The sequence below is a fragment of the Dipodomys merriami genome, unplaced genomic scaffold, assembly GCF_024711535.1.
Source record: "Dipodomys merriami isolate MVZ:Mamm:240054 unplaced genomic scaffold, mDipMer1.0.p SCAF_3, whole genome shotgun sequence".
NCBI lineage: Eukaryota > Metazoa > Chordata > Mammalia > Rodentia > Heteromyidae > Dipodomys > Dipodomys merriami.
Window position 1 is genome coordinate 19,539,704 of NW_027204492.1, and position 17,741 is coordinate 19,557,444.

A 17,741-nucleotide genomic window follows, 5' to 3' on the forward strand; every position below is an offset into this window, starting at 1 on the left:
AGAACTGAAGGAGCTAGGTGATGGCCTACTTTTTACTTGAGGAACTTAATGTTCAGAAAGGGTTAATAATCTGCCTAAAGTTATCTATTTAGTAAGTGACTGGGCCACCTAGTTCCAGAAGACATGTACTCACCCACCATGCCTTCTTGATTCCCAAATAAAAATTTTATGAATTAGATGTTTAATTGCCAGTAGTGATATATGGGCCCAGGAAATGAAACATTACTTCTTGATGCCCAGTAAAGGGGAAAGAATGGGTCTTGAAGCTAGGCCAATCTGGAAAAATGATATAATCTCTGATAAAAATCATCTGCAAAATGGTGATGTTAAAGAACAAGACCTATCTTATATGAGTATGAGGATTTGATGAGTTAACTCATCTGAAGCATTTAGGCTACTGCTTGACACACAGTACATGCACAAGAAATTGTAGCTATTGTTGTCATTGTCATCATCATTATCATTGAGGGCAGGCAGAAAGGAATAGGATATGACAGGATTGTGCTTTGAGGCTTCAGTGGCTAGACCTGTATGTTGAAAGTTGGGTTGGAGATTGCCAGACAGACTCTCTTCCTCAATTGATTGTGAAACAAGGTGAGTGCTGTGTAGAGAAGTCATATCAAAGTGACTCAAGTGCTTTTTCCATGAAGCTGGTGTTACCTTGGTGTAGGATATTGTTTTCCAAAGGCCCTGTTAGAATGAGAATGAGAATCACACTTAGAAGGTATAACTTCAAACCACTATCATGTATTTATTCCCTGGATCAAATGCACTCATCTTAATAGCTCTAATAGCTGAGTGCTGGTGGGTGGCTCATGCCTGTAATCCTAGTTACTCAGGAGGCTGGGATCTGAGGATCACGGTTCAAAGCCAGCCCAGGCTGGAAATTCTGTGAGACTCTTATCTCCAATTAACCACCAGAAAACTAGAAATGGCTCTGTGGTTCAAGTGGTAGAGTACTTGCCTTGAGCTTAAGAACTGAGGGACAGTGCCCAGGCCCAGAGTTCAAGCCCCATGACTGACAAAAATAATAGCGCCAAAAGTCACTGGTGCTTTGGGGAAATAAGATAGGGAGCAGGGTTTTTTTTGTTTGTTTTTTTGGGGTTGTTTTTGCTTGAACTCAAGGCCTGGGCATTGCCGTTAAGCCTCTTTGTCTTACAGGCTAGTGCTGTATCACTTGAGTCACAGCACTATGTCTGGCTTTTTCTTAGTAATTTATTGGAGGTAAGAGTCTCACAGACTTTTCTGCCTGGGCTGGCCTCAAATTGTGATCCTAAAATCTTAGCCTTCCCAGTAGCTAGGATTAAAGGCATGAGCCACCAGTGCCTGACAGCAGTTCTTTTGTTTTCTACATGCAAATACATGTTAAAATATAGAATGCTTCATAAATTTTCAGATCATCCTTGTGCAGTGGATGCTAATCTTCTCTGTATCATTCCAATTTTGTATATGTGCTGCCAAGGCAAGTAGAGGATGCAGCTTTAATGGTTACTAAGAAAATAGATATAAATGGAGCAAGGGGGAGACAGAGTCTTTCCTTCCAAATCAGTTCCAGGAGACTCAGGGTTAAACCCAGAAGTCAAGAGAGAGCATATGAAAAGGAGACTAACATTAAAGCAGTAACTATAGTGTGTTTGTGTGTGTGTGTGGGGGGGGTTATGCTAAGTACTTTACTTTGCATTATCTAATTTAATAATGTCTGTCTTCACCTGTTCCTGCTGCTATAACAAGATAGCTAAGACTAATAATTTTTTTAGGTCAGTTGTGGGGCCTGAACTCTGGGCCTGGGCACTGTTCCTCAGCTCTTCAGCTCAAAGCTAGTACTCTACCACTTGAGCCACAGTGCCACTTCCAGCTTTTTTCTTTTTGCTTATGTGGTGCTGAGAAATCGAACTCAAGGCCTCATGCACACAAGGCAAGCGCTCTACCACTGAGCCACCTTCCCAGCCTCAAGACTAATAATTTATAAGCAGTCAAAAATTATTTCTAAGATCATGGTACCAGCATCTTTGGTGTCTGGTGTAAGTTCCCAAGCCCTCTTCTCCTCTTCCAAAGTACTACCTTGAGTGCTATATTACTCTGGAGGGAATGGAACTGTGCCCTCACATGACAGAAGCCAGAAAGGCAAAAAGGACACTAGATTGCTCCCTTCAACCTCTTTTTATTTATTTTTTGTTTTTTATTTTTTGGGGGCCGGTCGTGGGGCCTGAACTCTGGGCCTGGGCTCTGTCCCTCAGCTCTTCAGCTCAAGGCTAGTACTCTACCACTTGAGCCACAGCGCCACTTCCAGCTTTTTTTCTTTTTGCCTATGTGGTGCTGAGGAATCGAACCCAGGGCCTCAGGCATGCAAGGCAAGCACTCTACCACTGAGCCACCTTCCCAGCCCCCAACCTCTTTTTATAAGAGCACCAATCTACTTGTAGGGGTGGAACTCTCATGATTATTAACCTTCCAAAAAGCTCCTCTTAACTGGCACTGGTGGCTCATGCCTGTGACCCTAGCTACTCAGGAGGCTGAAATTTGTGGTTCATGATTCAAAGCCAGCCTGGGCTAGAAAGACTGTGAAACTTTTATCTCCAGTTAATCACCCCCAAAAAAGCCAGAAGTGGAAAAATGGCTCAAGTGGTAGACTGCTAGCCTTAAGCAAAAAGCTCAGGTACAGCTCCCAGGCCCTGAGTTCAAGCCCCATGACTGGCATTAAAAAAGAAATCTCCTCTTTTGGAGGGACATAGACATTGAAACCATAGCACATAAAGTTGGTACCATTATTGCACTTATTTAACAAAGGAAGGAACTAAGTATGATGAGGCTAACTAACTCATCCATATCACACAGCCAATGAATGAGGTTGAGGCAAGATTTGAAATCTATTATGTAAATCTGCCTTCTTTTTAATTTACTGCACTGTTCACATAAACCCACAGTATACAGACATGGATGAGTCAGTTGAACTTTAGTAGCTGGTGGTGATGACATAGGTCACTATGCAGATCTGAATAATTTATGTATAATGTCCATGAGGGGAACAAGTCACATAGCCCAGATATAGCATCTCTTTTTCCCACAATTCAGAGTCCTACTCCTGTCCCAAATTGTCCCTCACTGTGACTGGAAACAGAGTCTTAACCTCTGATGGTAGATCTGATCCTCAAGGGCAACAGTGTGTTTCACAGTGACTTGCTTCATCAGGGCAGGAGGCACATGGTCTCCCAAACAAATGTTCAAACACATTTTCTGCACTATTAAGTCAACAGTATCATCTTCCTGAACAAAAGCCAACACAGAGTTCTGCTTAGGTATTTATTGGACAAACAGAGTACAAACTAGACACTGTCACATTCTGGTGACCCTAAAATCTGGATGGTGGAGATACATAGGAAAACTGGACATTCCAGGGAGTCTACAAAGGATTCACAGTTTGTGATCACAATTGCATTTGCATACAATGGTGGTTGGCCTTCTGTATAGAACATGGTCCAAAGAGGATGGTACATCCATTAAAAATGCTTTCTATGTTCTCGAGTAGTGCTGATGAAAACTGTGGCCATGTAATCCTTGCTACTAAGTAGGCTGAGATCTGAGCATTGAGGTTCATAGGTAGCCTGGGCAGGAAAGGCCGTCAGACTCTTATCTGCAATAAACCACTCAGAAAACCGGAAGTGGTGCTGGGGCTCAAGTGGTAGAGCGCTAGCCTTGAGCTGAAGAGCTGAGGGACAGCGCCCAGGCCCAGAGTTCAAGCCCCATGACCCCCCCCTCCCCCCCCGCCACACACACACTGTGGCCATAGCTGTCATGAGGAGGACCTTTGTCCTCACAATGGGCAAGGAATAGCCTGAAAAAGAAGGAGGAAGAGGTCTTGGAGTTGGGACTAGAAAAATGAATGGAGTTTGGTCAAGTGGAGAGAAGGACTCAGTTTTGAAATGTTTCTCCTAAATGTTAAGCTCTTTTCATCTTACCTTAATGAATGTCTTCAATCTATAACTGCTTTGCATTCATTTTTAATCTTTCCCTTTTTTTCACCTTACCTTGTACAGTTGAGGATTAGTCTAGGTAGGAAAAAGAATTATAGAACAAGCAGAATGAATGAGCCATCAAATGCCATGATCAACATCAATGCCATGATCGACATTTCTGTTCTTTGCTGTCCAATAGAGTAGCTGGAAAACTGAATAACTGAAATGTGGCCTGTGTGACAAAGGAACTGAATTTAAACTTCATTTAAAATACATTAGTAGGTTATGTATGGGAAATACTTCTCTAACCATTGAACAATAGCTTCATAGTGGAGGTGTGATTGAAGGCTTCTATTAACCTAGATAGGGGGGGGCATTAATTTAGGTGTGCATGGGTAGGACCCAGATGTTTTGTAAAAATGACCTTCCAAAGCTTTCATGATCTGCACTGTACCTTCATGTGCATTGTTGCATTTGATCCCATGACATACCAAAGTGTATAGGGCAGACATTATTGTACATGTAAGACCTGTAAGGCCTTACATTAAGAAGCTGTTTTTTCTTCTGGAACAGGCTTCCATGGGCATAGCAGAGAAAGAATTACTTTGTGGTACTGTGCCCACTTGCTCAGCACCAGGGTCTTTTGGCTGAAGAGAGATGCTTTACTTTGTGATTTGGGGGGGGGGCGCTAATGGGATCATAGCCCATGAACAAGAATTCTATTCCAGATCCCCTGATTTAGGCAATAGGAGTGTGTTTGAATAGTACGTCCATATATTTAAAATTATGTATCAAGCACCAATTATGCCCCCAAACACTCTTCTGGGTTTAGGGAGAGACACAAGCACAAAACAAAGATCCTTCTTTTGTGGAGGTAAGACATTCTGGTGGCAGGAAACTGATACTAAATAGTAGATTGCTGCATTTTTGTAACACTTCAAAAATATTTCATTGTAATATTTCATGTCTTTTATGGCCCACATAGGCACTGTCCAATATGCCTTTGTTTGAATCTGGTCTTAAACTTTAAACAAAGCTGCCTGGTTTTGCTGCAAGGTGGAAACACATTTGATTTAACATGTGTTGAGAGAGTGCCATCTATGTGTAGAGAATGATACTGGTGGGGACTTTAGAAAAATACAGAAGAGTGAAAACATAGGATCCCATCCTGGGTGTTTCCTATCTGATGCAACAGGCAGTCTCTGTTTGGAAGCTCCCAGGCTGTAGAAGGGACTAGTTTAGTCTAGAAGGGGAGAAGATTTCAGGAGGCACTTATAAAGAGGCATGCCAGGTATATGTAAAAAGAAATGCAGTCTCCACTGCGTGGACCTGGATAAACCAACCTCTCTTTATGATGATGGGGAAGTGGATAGGGGACAGTTCCAAAGAGAGTGGCATGTGGTAGGACTTGTACATCCTAAACAGTGAGAAAAAAACCAAGGGGAAGTCTCTCCTAGATTACTGTTACCTTGGAAGTCTTCTGATGACCTGGCATTTGAGGGTCAGTTGTAAGAATGAAGAGCTCATAGGCTGGGATGTTGACGGAGGTGTTGCAGACCAAGTAGAGGATACCTCCTGGGAGACAGTAAGAGAAATGAGTGTGTGAACAATGAATCAAGTTTTGGGCACAAACCAGGGTAATCATCTCCCATTCCAATTTAGTTGAAGGTGAAGTGAAAATAATTGGACTAGTGTTGAAAGCTCTTGAGCAAACTCTTGGGGCTGCAGAGTGATAAGAAGGACCATAGAGTCAGAGGTGGGAGGGAGGAGGAATGAATGGGGTCAGTGTGGATGGGATGTTTCTCCAAGTAGACAGTTTTTGTGGCCGCTCTGAAGGAGGCCAGGTGAGAAAGGGTTAAGCACGCCCCTCCACACTTCCTGTGTTGGAAATCTTTTAGGTCTCCACTAACCCCCTGGCCCTCAGCCAAACGGGCATTGTCTTAGGAGCGCTTGTGGGTTGTCCAAGCCAATGTGCAGCCTTTGTTGTGGGGCCACCTCGGGGATCCCTCTTATGCCCGTCCTGGAGCAGCAGAGTGCGTGAGGGAAGGGGGGCGGTGGGGGGGGCGGTGCAAAGGAGGCTTGTTCCCTCCTCTCCCTCTTCCTCCCCCCCCCCCCCCGTCAGCCCTCCCAATGACCACATGACCAAGTGGGCTCTCAGCCAAGCCGCAAACTACAAAATGCAGCCACGGGAGTGAGCGGGCGCATTCTCGCTGGCAGCTGGACCACGGGCAGTTGGAGTCCCAGCGGAGGAAAGCCAACCGCTTGGCACAGGCTTGCCGTCACCTCCTCTCCCCCGGATCACCGGAGGCCAGCTTCACGGCGCCGCCACGCGCGGTGGCAAAGAGACGCTGCACGAGAGGAGAGGCCGCGAGCGTGCGGGTACAGCAGCTGGTCGCTTGTGGCGTGGCAGGGGTGCACACCACGCACGCACCCCTCCCACCCCACCCCAACCCCAGCCATAAGACCTCGGTTCCCGCACTCATCCCGCACCGCTCTGGGCTCTCTCCTTTCTTTGCCTCTGAGCTCCTCCGTGTCTTCAACTCTCCCACCCGCCCATCAGTACAAAACTGCAGCATGAATCTGCGGCTCTGCGTGCAGGCACTGTTGCTGCTTTGGCTCTCCTTGACTGCGGTGTGTGGAGGTGAGTGAGTGCACGCTCGCCCACCGGCGCTCCCCCCTGCTCTCCCCTCCCTCTGCCCCCAGTTCACGCTCTCCTTGCCTCCCGCAGAGCCAGGCGCGAGCTAGGCACAAGCCGCCACGCGCCACGCCGGGCCGGGAGGCTGATTGACAGAGCTCCCAACCAGCTGCTTCCTCCGGCAGGAGGGGTGGGAGTGGGCTGGGGGTCGGCATGTCTTTGGGCATCCTCAGTGATCGCCTGGCCCCCTCTTGACCGCCCTTCACTGGCCAAGGAGCTCCCGATGTCTTGCACACTGCACCCCACGTGGTGGTGGGGGGCGGGGAATGTGCCCTACTGTCCGCGTGGATCAATGGAAAAGAGCTGACCACAGCTGAGTGGACTGCCCCCCCACCGTGTTGAAGGTCTTTTGGCTCTTAGACGTTAGGGGCGGCCGGCCAGTCCAGGGGTGCTGGCCACTAGGGATTTATGTGCCAGCATGGAGACGTGACACTTGTTGCATAGTCAGGAGGAGCGTGTGGTGGGGTGGCAGCAGCGTGGATCCCAGCTGTTGTTCCTTTCAGCCTGTATATGAGCAGAGACAGCCCTCCCCGAGGCTGGGCTTGGACCAGACTGGACTGGTCTTCTCCTGCCTTAGGCTAAGATCTTCTCTGGTCTTTTCCACTGCTTAGCATGGGACACCCTCCTCCGCTACAGATTCCAACCCACCCCAGGTACTCCGATCTTCTATATCCTTGTTTCAGACCCCACTCCCCCAGGCATGGGTTTGCATCTTTTGAATTCTGTCTCCAGGCATCAAACCAAGAAACACAACCACTTGACCTGATGCAGCTCAGGGAAGATTCTTTTCACCCCCACCTGTACCAAACCCCAACCTGGTAATACTTGGCACTAGTACTCCCTGGCCTGCCCCAAGCTGATTTCCAGGCTGCCTGTCCTCTGTGCGTCAGTATCTCCTGGGCCCGCCAACTCCCACCTCCAACTGCTACAGTCCTGTGATCTGGCTGCCACTACTGCCTGCCTGTCACTACAGAAGGAGAAGGCCAAGACTAGGAGGACTAATGCCAGTGCCAGGGCTGAGGCCACAGGGAGGAAGGGGAGAGGGCAGAGTACTACGTTTCCTAGATCAAGGGCAGAGAGTCCTACTTGGTTCTAAACCTTCTAGAACAGGATGATGGGCTGAAGCCCAGGAGCCTCTACAGGTCTGACCCACTCTGCCTGCCTGTCTTCACAGGCCACCTTCCTTTCTCTGTTTTGTTCCTTGGCACTGCCCTGATTCTAGGGCACTGTCAGGATTTTCAGGAAGGCAGGTTGGTTCGGTCTGGTACCTTTTGCCTCCAGGCAGCTGTCCAGTGGTTTCTTTCCTCAGGACTCCAAAACTGAGTCATTTACCTCCTTGGGAAGAAGAGCAGACTTTTTTTTTGGGGGGGGGTCCAGTCATGAGACCTGAACTCTGGGCCTGGGCGCTGTCCCTCAGCTCTTCAGCTCAAGGCTAGCACTCTACCACTTGAGCCACAGCGCCACTTACGGCTTTTTTCTTTTTGCTTATGTGGTGCTGAGGAATCGAACCCAGGGCCTCAGGCATGCAAGGCTAGCGCTCTACCACTGAGCCACCTTCCCAGCCCCATGAGAAGAGCAGACTTTATGCTCAAACACCTGTCTGCCAGGCAGTGTCAGCAAGGGAGCAAAAGATAAGAATAAAGATCCCAAAAGCTCCTGTCCCTCCATCCTAGAACTTCCCATCCAGTATAAATAGCAATACAAGCCCCTTGTATGAAACCTTAGCCATCAAAGCCTCCAAGGTGGTGCCATCAGGGAAGAAAAAGAGTGAGTGTGGAAACGGTGACCCACAGGAAGCTGGGGCTGCCTGATCTGTATACTCTGTCCCCTCCCCCAGGCTACAAGGAAATCCTTGATCAATGGGAAAGTGAGCCATATGGGGATCCAGCCAATGGGGTAGTGCAGTTTCAAGGGAAGAGAAGCTAGTCATCCTGCTAGAACAGTGCATGCTTCTGGCTTAGATCTTTCCACCTCTTCCTTTAATCTTTCCTTTGTCATTAGCTCATCTGCCCACCCCGATTTAGGAATATACATTGCCCTCACATTTTGCTTAAGCCTGATGCTAAAAATTTCTAAGGCTCCTACTGCCTTGTCATCTCCTGTCCTCTCCTAGAGCCAAAGTAGGACAGGTGGCCACCAGACAAAGTCTAGGTACATAGGTCTCCTTCTCCTGCTGCCTGGGCCTCAGAACTACTTTGTCCTTGGCCCAGACTTGCATGTGCTCTCCCCAGCCAGAGGCTCCAGTCAAAGTTCCAGACCTGAAAAACATGCTACCTCTTCTCTCCCCACACTCTGTCCTGACTTGGAATGCCCACCCCCTCCACTGCCCTCCCCGCTCACCACCCGCTGTCCTCCACTGCCTCCTGACCTGAGATATACTTTGCTCTTCTCTGTCTAAGAGCTGCTGGGTCTGGGCCAAGTGTCCCTTGGTCTTTGAGCACCTCTTTTTCCCCCTTTACTCCCCCTTACCAGCCCCTGCTTTATTCAGTCACAGTGTCAGTTTGAGGACAGCCTACTGGACCCCAGTCCCATAGACACTAGGGGGGCATTTCCATTCTATGCCCAAACCTAAGTGCTAAGCACCCATGTAACTTAAGCCAAGGCTGTCAACAGCAAAAGACTGAGGCAAGTGTAGGGCCAGGCTACCAGAGCCTGATGCATCCAGAGCAGCAAAGCTGGTACCAGAAGGCAGCACCGGGCTCTAGAGAAAACCTGGGCATGAAGCTGGGCTTCTCATCCTGGAGCCAGAGTCACCCAACAGCAGAGGGGTCACTACCAGTTCCTGACAGTGGGCTTTTCAGGAATCATGACAGATGGAATCCTGACACAGAAAACAGATTACCATTCCTTGTGAAGTTGGCATTGTTCCTAAAAAGTGTGCATATACCTCTGTGCATTGAGGGGGTTGGTGTTCAGGTGGCATGGAAATCCAATTCTGTTCTCCCCTTGACTGCCTTTCTCAGTGTAGAGATGCTGTAGCTTTATTGCTGCAGGCACTTCCTTGAGCAATAGTTCTAAGCCCTTCAGGCCTGAGATTCTTTGGAGGATAGAGCCTTCCTTTAAAGCTGCAAATGAACTGGATGAAGTGTACTGGGGATGGCTCCCAATCTGAAAGAGAATTCTTTTGTACAGCTAGGACCTCTGCAGCGATGAGAATCAATAGCCTCTAATTTTTCCCTTTGGAAAGGACAAAGCTATGGTTTCAGGTGTCAGCTTACCTGAGGGAAAGCCAGACTCAGCAGCGAAAGTAGGTAGCAGGTGGCTTAGAGCAAGGGAGGAGTCTGCAGACTTCCTGTGATGAGGAAGACAAGGAGTCCTCCACCCAAGAGAATAGAATGCAAGAGACCAGGGTCTTCTGGATGGCTGCAGTAGAGTGTGTGTAATACTCTATGAGCTTAGTATGGCTCTTGTCTGCAGGCCTGGAGTCTAGACATCTTCCTGGACTGAATCCTAGCCTGAGTCTGAGCCATTCATCCTGCTCCCCATCCTGGCTGTTGATCACCCTTCCTATAGAACCCTTCCCCCAGCCCTCCTTTTCTGACTGCCACAGAGAGTCTAAGCTGCTGAGCACATGGGGTTGATAACTGTCTCTCTCCTAACACCATGCATGCCCTCCTCCTGCCCAATGCACCCTTGGGGCACAGTGGCCTGTGCCCCTACCACTATCAATTGAAGGCACAGATGTGAGAACTAGGGTTTCACTTGTATTTTTGAGGCCCCTAGGGTCATTCCCTTATGCATGGCCAATGCACTACACAATCCTTACTGCACCATGCCCCAAGTGTATCTCTGGATCTGCCTCATCATCAGCCTCATCCAGATCCACCAAAAGTGCTCCAGCTAAGCCTTGAAAAGATCTCAAAACTCTGGGCAAGAACTGGAGCAGCATGGGTGGAACTTGATGAACATTCTTCCCTTCTCTTCCTCTCCAACCCCAGCCCTTTCAGAGATGTAGCAAGAAGGGACCTCTAGATCAGCCAGACAAAAGCAACCTCTTACCTTGGGCTCTCCTTTCTTCCCCAAAGTGCTAATATAACTTGTTTTAATGCTCATGGGTTAGAGTTTAAGGGCTGAGCTGTCACATTAACCTATCCTGGCTATCAGAATGAAATTGTGGCTGGTGAACCCAAATAACCCTACTGAACAGCTGGGTACTAATGAGCCTGGTGGTTTTCCCTGAAGAAGAAGGAAAAGAGGGTGCAGGTTGAAAGAATATGGTATCTGGTTGTGAGTGGGGAGGGAGAGTATGTCCTATAGGCTGGGCAAAGATGGCTCCAAGGATAAACCTTGCCCACTTTTGAACCAAAAGGAAGTGAAATACCTGGAAAGCATATGCATGCAAAGGAGAACTCACAAGAGCCAAGGGTCCAAGGAAGAAACGAGACATGGGGGTGTTGAGGCAAGGGAAGAGGGAGCAGCCAATGGAAGACTATATGGAAACTGTGAGCTAGGGAGTTCCTGGATGGATAGCAATAAGGCCCAAGGGACAGGACTATAGTTGAAGGCAAATCTGATGGTGGGAAGGGAAGAGACCCTGGTATTATTCATTATTCCTGGCCTCACACACCATTATTTCTGCAGACCGGCCCCACACTGTGCATTGCACAAGCACTGTGTCCATTCACCTCCTCTCCAGCACCATTTCATCTCCCTACACTGCCTTCCCCCAGTGGGCAGGCTTACCTCTGGGTGCCAGCTTGGTTTCCCTGGCTGGATTGCAGGCTCCATGAGAGCTGGCAAGTGTGCCTTCTCCCTCATCCTGTCCAAGTACGCCCAGCTCTGCTTGGATTGCACTGTCAGGGCTCAGGCTAGCATCAGACAACTTCTACTGCAAGCCAGATGTGGAAAGAAGTAGAAGAGGAGCTAGGGAGACTCAAACAGAAGCCAGCAGGGGTTTGAACAGAAGGATAGAAGGTGTTTTCTGTGAATGATAGGTGGTAGGCCATAGTGGGGAGGTAATAGCTGCAGTTGCCCACCCTTCTCCTGGTACACATTCATGCTTGCTATAGGTGATCATTCATTCATTCAAACAAGATTTCATAGCCTCAAAATCTGGTCATAGAGTGCAGCAGAAAGCAGGCTAGTTAGACATGTCCCAGGCAGACACACAGGGAAGTCTCTGGAACGGCCCATGTGCCTCAGAGATCTCAACCACTGAGGACTGCCCAGGTGTGAGAGATGAGATTGTTAGCACACAAAATTAGGCCATCCAGCCTACCAGAGGATGTAGGCCTACAATGACATAATGTTTGAGATTTGCTTTAAAATCCCACAGACAAGAAACAAAGAGGCTAAGTGGAGCATATGTAATTCCATCAGATAACTGTGGGATCCAAGTGGTGGGTCAATGGAAGAAGAGTCACTGTGATTTTTGTATTTGTGAAAGGCTTGAACAAGTCACTAGTGTACCATGAGGGTCTGCCTCCTGCACCATAGCCAAGTATAGGCTTGCTGTCCCAGAGTATACCTCTCAATGACATTGTAAAGGAAGTGTCCAGCTGTGCCTGTCAGAAACAGAACTCAAAAGAACATAAAAGCAGCTATGTTAGTGACAACATGTGAGTGCATCCATTTGTTCCAGGACACAGTACAAACAGCACCTTTTTCACCAGGATAGTAAAGAAAAACATCCTCTCCTGCTTCCTACTGTTTCCAACAGTCTTCCTGGCTAACAGGCTTCCCTCTTCTTACAGTGCCATTGATGCTGCCTTCAGATGGGAATGGGATGGAGGAAGGCAACCTTCACTACCTGGTGCAGCCCAGAGCTTCAAGGAATGGACCGGGAACCTGGCAGGGTGGCCGGAGGAAATTTCGCCGCCAGCGTCCTCGCCTCTCCCATAAGGGCCCTATGCCTTTCTGAAGTAGGTACTAGAGTCCCTGGTTAAGGGGGAGAACTAACAGGGATGGGGAGGGACAGCCTAATACAGACTTGTTAGTGACCCTGTGGCTTACCATTGGCCAGGTCCACCCAGCAAGGAAGCATAGCACCAACCACAGATTTTTAAACATTGTTTCGCCCCTCCATTTCTCAGAGTAGGAGACTGAGGCCCCGAGATGGACTTGACACTGGACTCATCTCCTGGTGGCTCCCCCCACCTTCAAGTGCTGAGTACTGTCCTCTACCTTGCTGCTGCCTAGGGCTGGACAGGCTGGCCATTGGACAGTTCTGGAAGTTCTAGCAGGCCTTGATTGGAGAGGCATGCACAGGTGTACAGTGCAGAACCTCCCCAGGTCCAGGGTGTGAATGGGAAGGAGGCAACGCTTTGAGATTTAGCGGGCAGAAGGAAGAAGGAGAGTGTGAGATCCTGGAAAGTGTGGCTGTGGTCGTCCAGAGCTACGGAAAGGAGAAAAACATTGAGAGAGCTGGAACTCGGTTTGGAGGTCCGGCCTGCTATCACTGCGCTGGGACAGAGACTAGCTAATATAGCACCTCAAGCATTAGGTTCAAGGGTTGGAATGAAACATGGAATGAAAGCTATCTCCTGTCCTTTCTTGGAGTGGAGGGTGAGGTGTCCTTTGACCTATGTTTATGACTTCTCTCGTCTTTTTTTTTTGTTTTTGTCTCTTTAGGACTGAAAATGCCCCCCCAAGTGCCTGCCCTCTCTGCAGTTCTCTCTACTCCACAGATTCATCTGTTTCTGTGGAGCCTTCATATCTGTTCAACTCTCATCCTGCAGCTGGTATAGCTCCTGATGATCCCAGCTCTTTTCACCCACCAGCTTCCTCTAATAGTGTGGTCCTGCTTCTTATTCAGATGATTCCATTTCTCTCACAAGGATCCATTCAGCACATCCTTCTGGCCACTCCCTGGACTGACTATGGAAACTCAGCTCTTCTCTGGTCCACTGATGCCCGAGTCCCTACCTCACCTAGCTCTGGCCTTGCCCTTCACTTGACCCTTTCCCTCCTCATGTGTGCTCTGGCATCTGGGTGGAAACACTCCCTTCTCAGAAGTGGGATCTTGCACCTCTATTATTTCCTGTCAGCTGAACCCCTTAGCCAGCTTCTAGAAAAGAATACAGAGATGCATAATAAGAGGTTCTAATTAGAGGCATAGATTGTTGGGATCCAGACAGGTTGCATCGGGGCGCTGAAATGGAAGACATGGCACTTTGATGAATGTGGTTGAAGACTAAAGTACAACAGAAACAGCAGCTGTAGCCTCATCATTGTGTTTGGCCAAGTTAAGGAAGAGATGAAGGAGAGGAGGCCATGAGGTAGTTTGTCACTTCTCTCATCTTCTGCTGTCTCCTAATACTCTCAACCCCCACTTAGCCCCAGCTAATTCAGTGTCTGAGTCATGACTCTATACCCTTCAGGGAGTGAAAGCCAAGTAGGAGGTTTGTTTTTGCCAAGAATCACAGAAAAGCAGGACCCAAAGGACCTTAGAAGATCTCTTAGCTCAGCCTTCTTATGCAAAAGGAGAGGGGATTGACCTGCTTGGGCCACTGCAGAGCCAGAATAGGGACCAGGTCTCCCAACTCCCACTTTATGATACCTCCTTCCCTCTTGATGATGTCCTTTCAAAACAAATGAAGTGCCTTTTTCCCTAGGGTTAGGGTTACTGGTGGCTGAAAAGAGGAGAGGCAAGCTACCTGTGAACTGCCCTGTGTGGGAATGGGGGTGGAGCTGCTCCCACCTCTCAGGCTGCTCCATTTCCATCCTGGGCTGGATGGTTCCATAATTGGGACCCCTTACACCTCAACAGCACTTGTTGTCCAGAACCAGAAGTAGCCTTAAATAATCCTCCACCCTTATTTCCAGTGGCCTCTTCTTAGAGGGCAGAGGGCAAAGAGTGGACAACAAGAGAAGAGGAACTAGATGGAGAGAAGGAAGGAAGGAGAAACGGGAGTTTGTACAAATGGGGTACACCTCTCTACCAGGACGTCCCATCTTCCATGAGGAGCTTTCTGCAACTCTTCCCTGAAGGAGAGAGGGGGTAGAGTCATCTTGCCTTTTGCGTGAGCAAGCATCCTTTTCACAGGCTTCTCAGGAGGGACAAAGAGAAGACAAAACTTAATGCCCACCTACATGTGTGTGGGGCCAGTGGGAAGCAGGACCCCCCACGTCCCACAATAACCCTGGTGTTTGCCTGTCTACATCCCCTAAATCCTTTTCTTTCTCACTGCTGCTAATGCTGCTGCTGCTGCTATTGCTGCTGCTGTGTCTGAGCCCACCCTGTGGAGCAAGGCACAGCCTCATCACCCCAGGGCTTAGAGTAGAAGCTGCCCAGTGCCTGTTCTGCCACTGGTCCCTCAACAGGGACCTAGCCTTCTTCCTCCTTGTCCTTTCTGAAGTTCCTGCCTCATCAGCCTGCAATGACTTGTAGCTAAGCCCAGCCCCAAGGGGAAGGGGAGAAAAGAGGCTGAAAAAGAGGAAAGATGTTGGGGGGAGGTGTGGCAAAGGGGGAGCCTGGATGGGCATGGAGGCTGTCTTATTTAAAGTGATTATGTATGATTCTTATGCTAATTTATACAAAGATATTAAGGCCCTTCTCATTAAGAAACTGTCCCCTCTTCCCATAATTGTGTTCACTGTGTTTGTAAAGATTGTTCTATGTAAATATGTCTTTATAATAAAGAGTTAAAAGCTGATACTTGCCCTTACTCTTGGAGGTCACATTCAGGATGGGCGTTCCTTTCCCCCTGGGGGCCAGGGTTGTTCTTGTGCCCAAAGATTGCACGTGCAAGACGGGGGGGGGCAGTAAGTGCCTGCATCCCAAATTGGTTTTAGGTCAACTGGTCTCTCAACTGATTCACCACAAGTTCACAAAGGAATCTGTGCTTAATGACCAGTGCACATAAAATACAACCCACTTTTAAGTCTTTTGGCATCTATTGGAATGTCCTAATTTTTTAGCAGTCACTTAAAAGGATTTCTCAAAAGCAATTTACTTAAGAGCATGTTGATTCAAGACAGTATTTCTACTACAAATTGTTTTGTAGCCTTGGTGGGTGTCTTCTATTTTCTCTACTTCTGAACACTTTTGGGACTTCTTTACCAGTTTGCCTTTCTTGAAAAATGTTATGTTCTCAGCAATAAATATATTTTGTAATCACTTTGTATGTATCATTTTTATGTTTCACAAAGTAAAGTTGCTTGATAAATGAGATAGCCTGAAAAACGAGATACAGAGAGTTCAATTCAGTCCTGCCCCATATCTCCTATATCTTCGTGTTTGTTGTCAAAATGTCAATATCTTCCAGAACACAAAGAAACATTGGGTACATGCTAATTTGCTTAAAAAACCCATTAGGGGCACGCAAGCATACATAATGCAGAGCAAAACCCAAAGCAACGGAGATAGGAGTGATCGAAATGCATACATTTGGTGCATCCTGTAGGAAATTCTATAGATGTGACAAGTATTTAAGGCCCCAGATACATCATTTTAAAGAAAGCACCTTCAGACAAACTTGCTCAACAGTCATAAAACTGTTCAATAAGAGAACAAAAAAAGAAAAAGTCAGCCACAATCTGTAAAACTATCTCATCATTGACAAAATGCTGCATATGGTTACATAGTTATTTAAAAATATGACATTTTGTTGGAAGTGCCTCTTAGGAAAATTGGTGCAAAATACTTTATTTTTAAGAAATTGCTAGTTTGACTTTTAGGCAAACTAGTCATCAGAGAACAACTGGCTTTAGGCAGAGCTGGGTTTGGGGTGGGCTGGCTTTATACTGATTGGTCTATTATTTCCCTATTCACCCTCAGAGCTCTAATTTCACATGAAGCCAAGAAGAAAGAGGTGGGGGTGGGGCAGGACAACAGAAAAGCTGCCCATAAAGTGCACAGACCTTTAACAATTTGCAGAGCTCTTTAAAAATATTAACTCATTACATCACTTTACCAACTTGGCCACAAAGAGCACCAGCACTTAGCTTACAAATGAGAGAATTAGCTAAGAAAGAGGAAGCCACTGGCTTAGTCTCTCAGCCTGTAAGTGAATCAAGATTCTAGTCTTTGAAGTTTAACATGCAGAAACTTTCTATAGTAGAACAGGCAATCCTCTAACCAGAGATAAAGTACGAAGAGTGCTGGATTTTCTCATCAGTGCAACAGAATTTTGGAGTACAAGGAAAAGCAAAAGGGGAAAAAAGGGAAAGTGAGTGGGGGACAAGCCACTCAAATTTGCACTAGAAGGCCCAATAGCATTTGGTTAAGTTGACAGGAGGCTGGTAGGCAGTGAGGGTGGGAATAAGGAAAGGGGAACAGCCACCTGGGACCATGGAACAGGTTTAGTAAATGGGATGCTAGTGGGTGGAAGCAAGCCAAGCCTCCTTGGGCCAGGGGATGACAAGAAAAATGGGTGGTCTTCTGTAAAGAGAGTTATACCTCAAACCGAAACAGGGGAAATCATATAGGTTATATCTTTTGGAGATAGGCTGATTGACCAAATAAATACAATAGAAGCAGAGCCCTAGAAAAACTGCTTATTTCTGGACAAGTGGATCCTGGACTGAGAAGTTGAAGGGTGAGGGCAGAGCACCTGAAATACAACTCTGCTTCCACTCCATCTGGAAATTAGGCAGGCTCTTCAGTGCCAGAGATTAGACAGGCAAATTGCACTCAGACCACCCACCTGGATTTTGAGGACCTTAGGTGCAGTATCAAATAAGCTAAAAGCTGCTTTCAAGCTTTAGACTCTGCCATAAGTCCTAGCTGACTTGCTATCTCCAATTGGGCCTGGACTGTGCTTCTGTAAGCAAGGGTCTCATGGGCCCTGGCCTGAGTAACCATTCTGAGGGACTTATATAATTCTGTTTTTAGGCCTAAAGGTTTTTCAACTGAAATTTCTCAACCTAAGTAAGGTTTGTTTCTTCCTGACTCTAGTGAGCCTGTGCCAGATAACTGCCAAAGATGTCGGAAAAGTCTTGGTCAATACCTTCCTCTCCTGGCCCAGGAAAACTACTGACCCAGCCAGCATTTTGCTGGAACTTCCCCCTGCAAAAGAAAGGCCTCTCCAGGGTTCCTTTGAAAAGCCACTGTTCCCTTTATAGTGACCAGTGCTTGAAGGACACTGGCCAGAGCTGCTCTATGCTGCTGCCTTGGACATTAGTTTCAGGCTTAATAGGCACCCAGGTCACTT

The 17,741-nt window shown here is 47.5% G+C and overlaps 1 protein-coding gene and 1 pseudogene across 2 annotated transcripts; one reads left to right on the forward strand and one right to left on the reverse strand.

Moving 5' to 3' along the window:
• Positions 1 to 1,366: 1,366 nt before the first annotated feature.
• LOC138840520 (U6 spliceosomal RNA) lies at positions 1,367 to 1,466 on the reverse strand (annotated as a pseudogene).
• Positions 1,467 to 6,175: 4,709 nt separating this feature from the next.
• Apln (apelin) lies at positions 6,176 to 15,677 on the forward strand. Of its 2 annotated transcripts, none has more exons than XM_070038938.1 (3): positions 6,176 to 6,594; positions 12,342 to 12,509; positions 13,219 to 15,677. In XM_070038938.1, exons 1-2 carry the CDS (start codon positions 6,528 to 6,530, stop codon positions 12,506 to 12,508), a joined length of 234 nt encoding a protein of 77 aa, XP_069895039.1. In that variant the 5' UTR covers positions 6,176 to 6,527; the 3' UTR covers position 12,509; positions 13,219 to 15,677. The 2 variants fall into 2 exon arrangements, with proteins under 2 accessions (XP_069895039.1, XP_069895038.1); XM_070038937.1 differs by having other exon boundaries at positions 6,456 to 6,594; positions 14,413 to 15,677.
• The last annotated feature ends 2,064 nt before the right edge of the window (positions 15,678 to 17,741 follow it).

Bases quoted from the DNA above. Each gene is read 5' to 3' on its own strand.
- Apln (XM_070038938.1), top strand. From the start codon at position 6,528: ATGAATCTGCGGCTCTGCGTGCAGGCACTGTTGCTGCTTTGGCTCTCC. The intron at 6,595-12,341 runs GTGAGTGAGTGC...CTCTTCTTACAG, and splicing joins CTTGACTGCGGTGTGTGGAG to TGCCATTGATGCTGCCTTCA.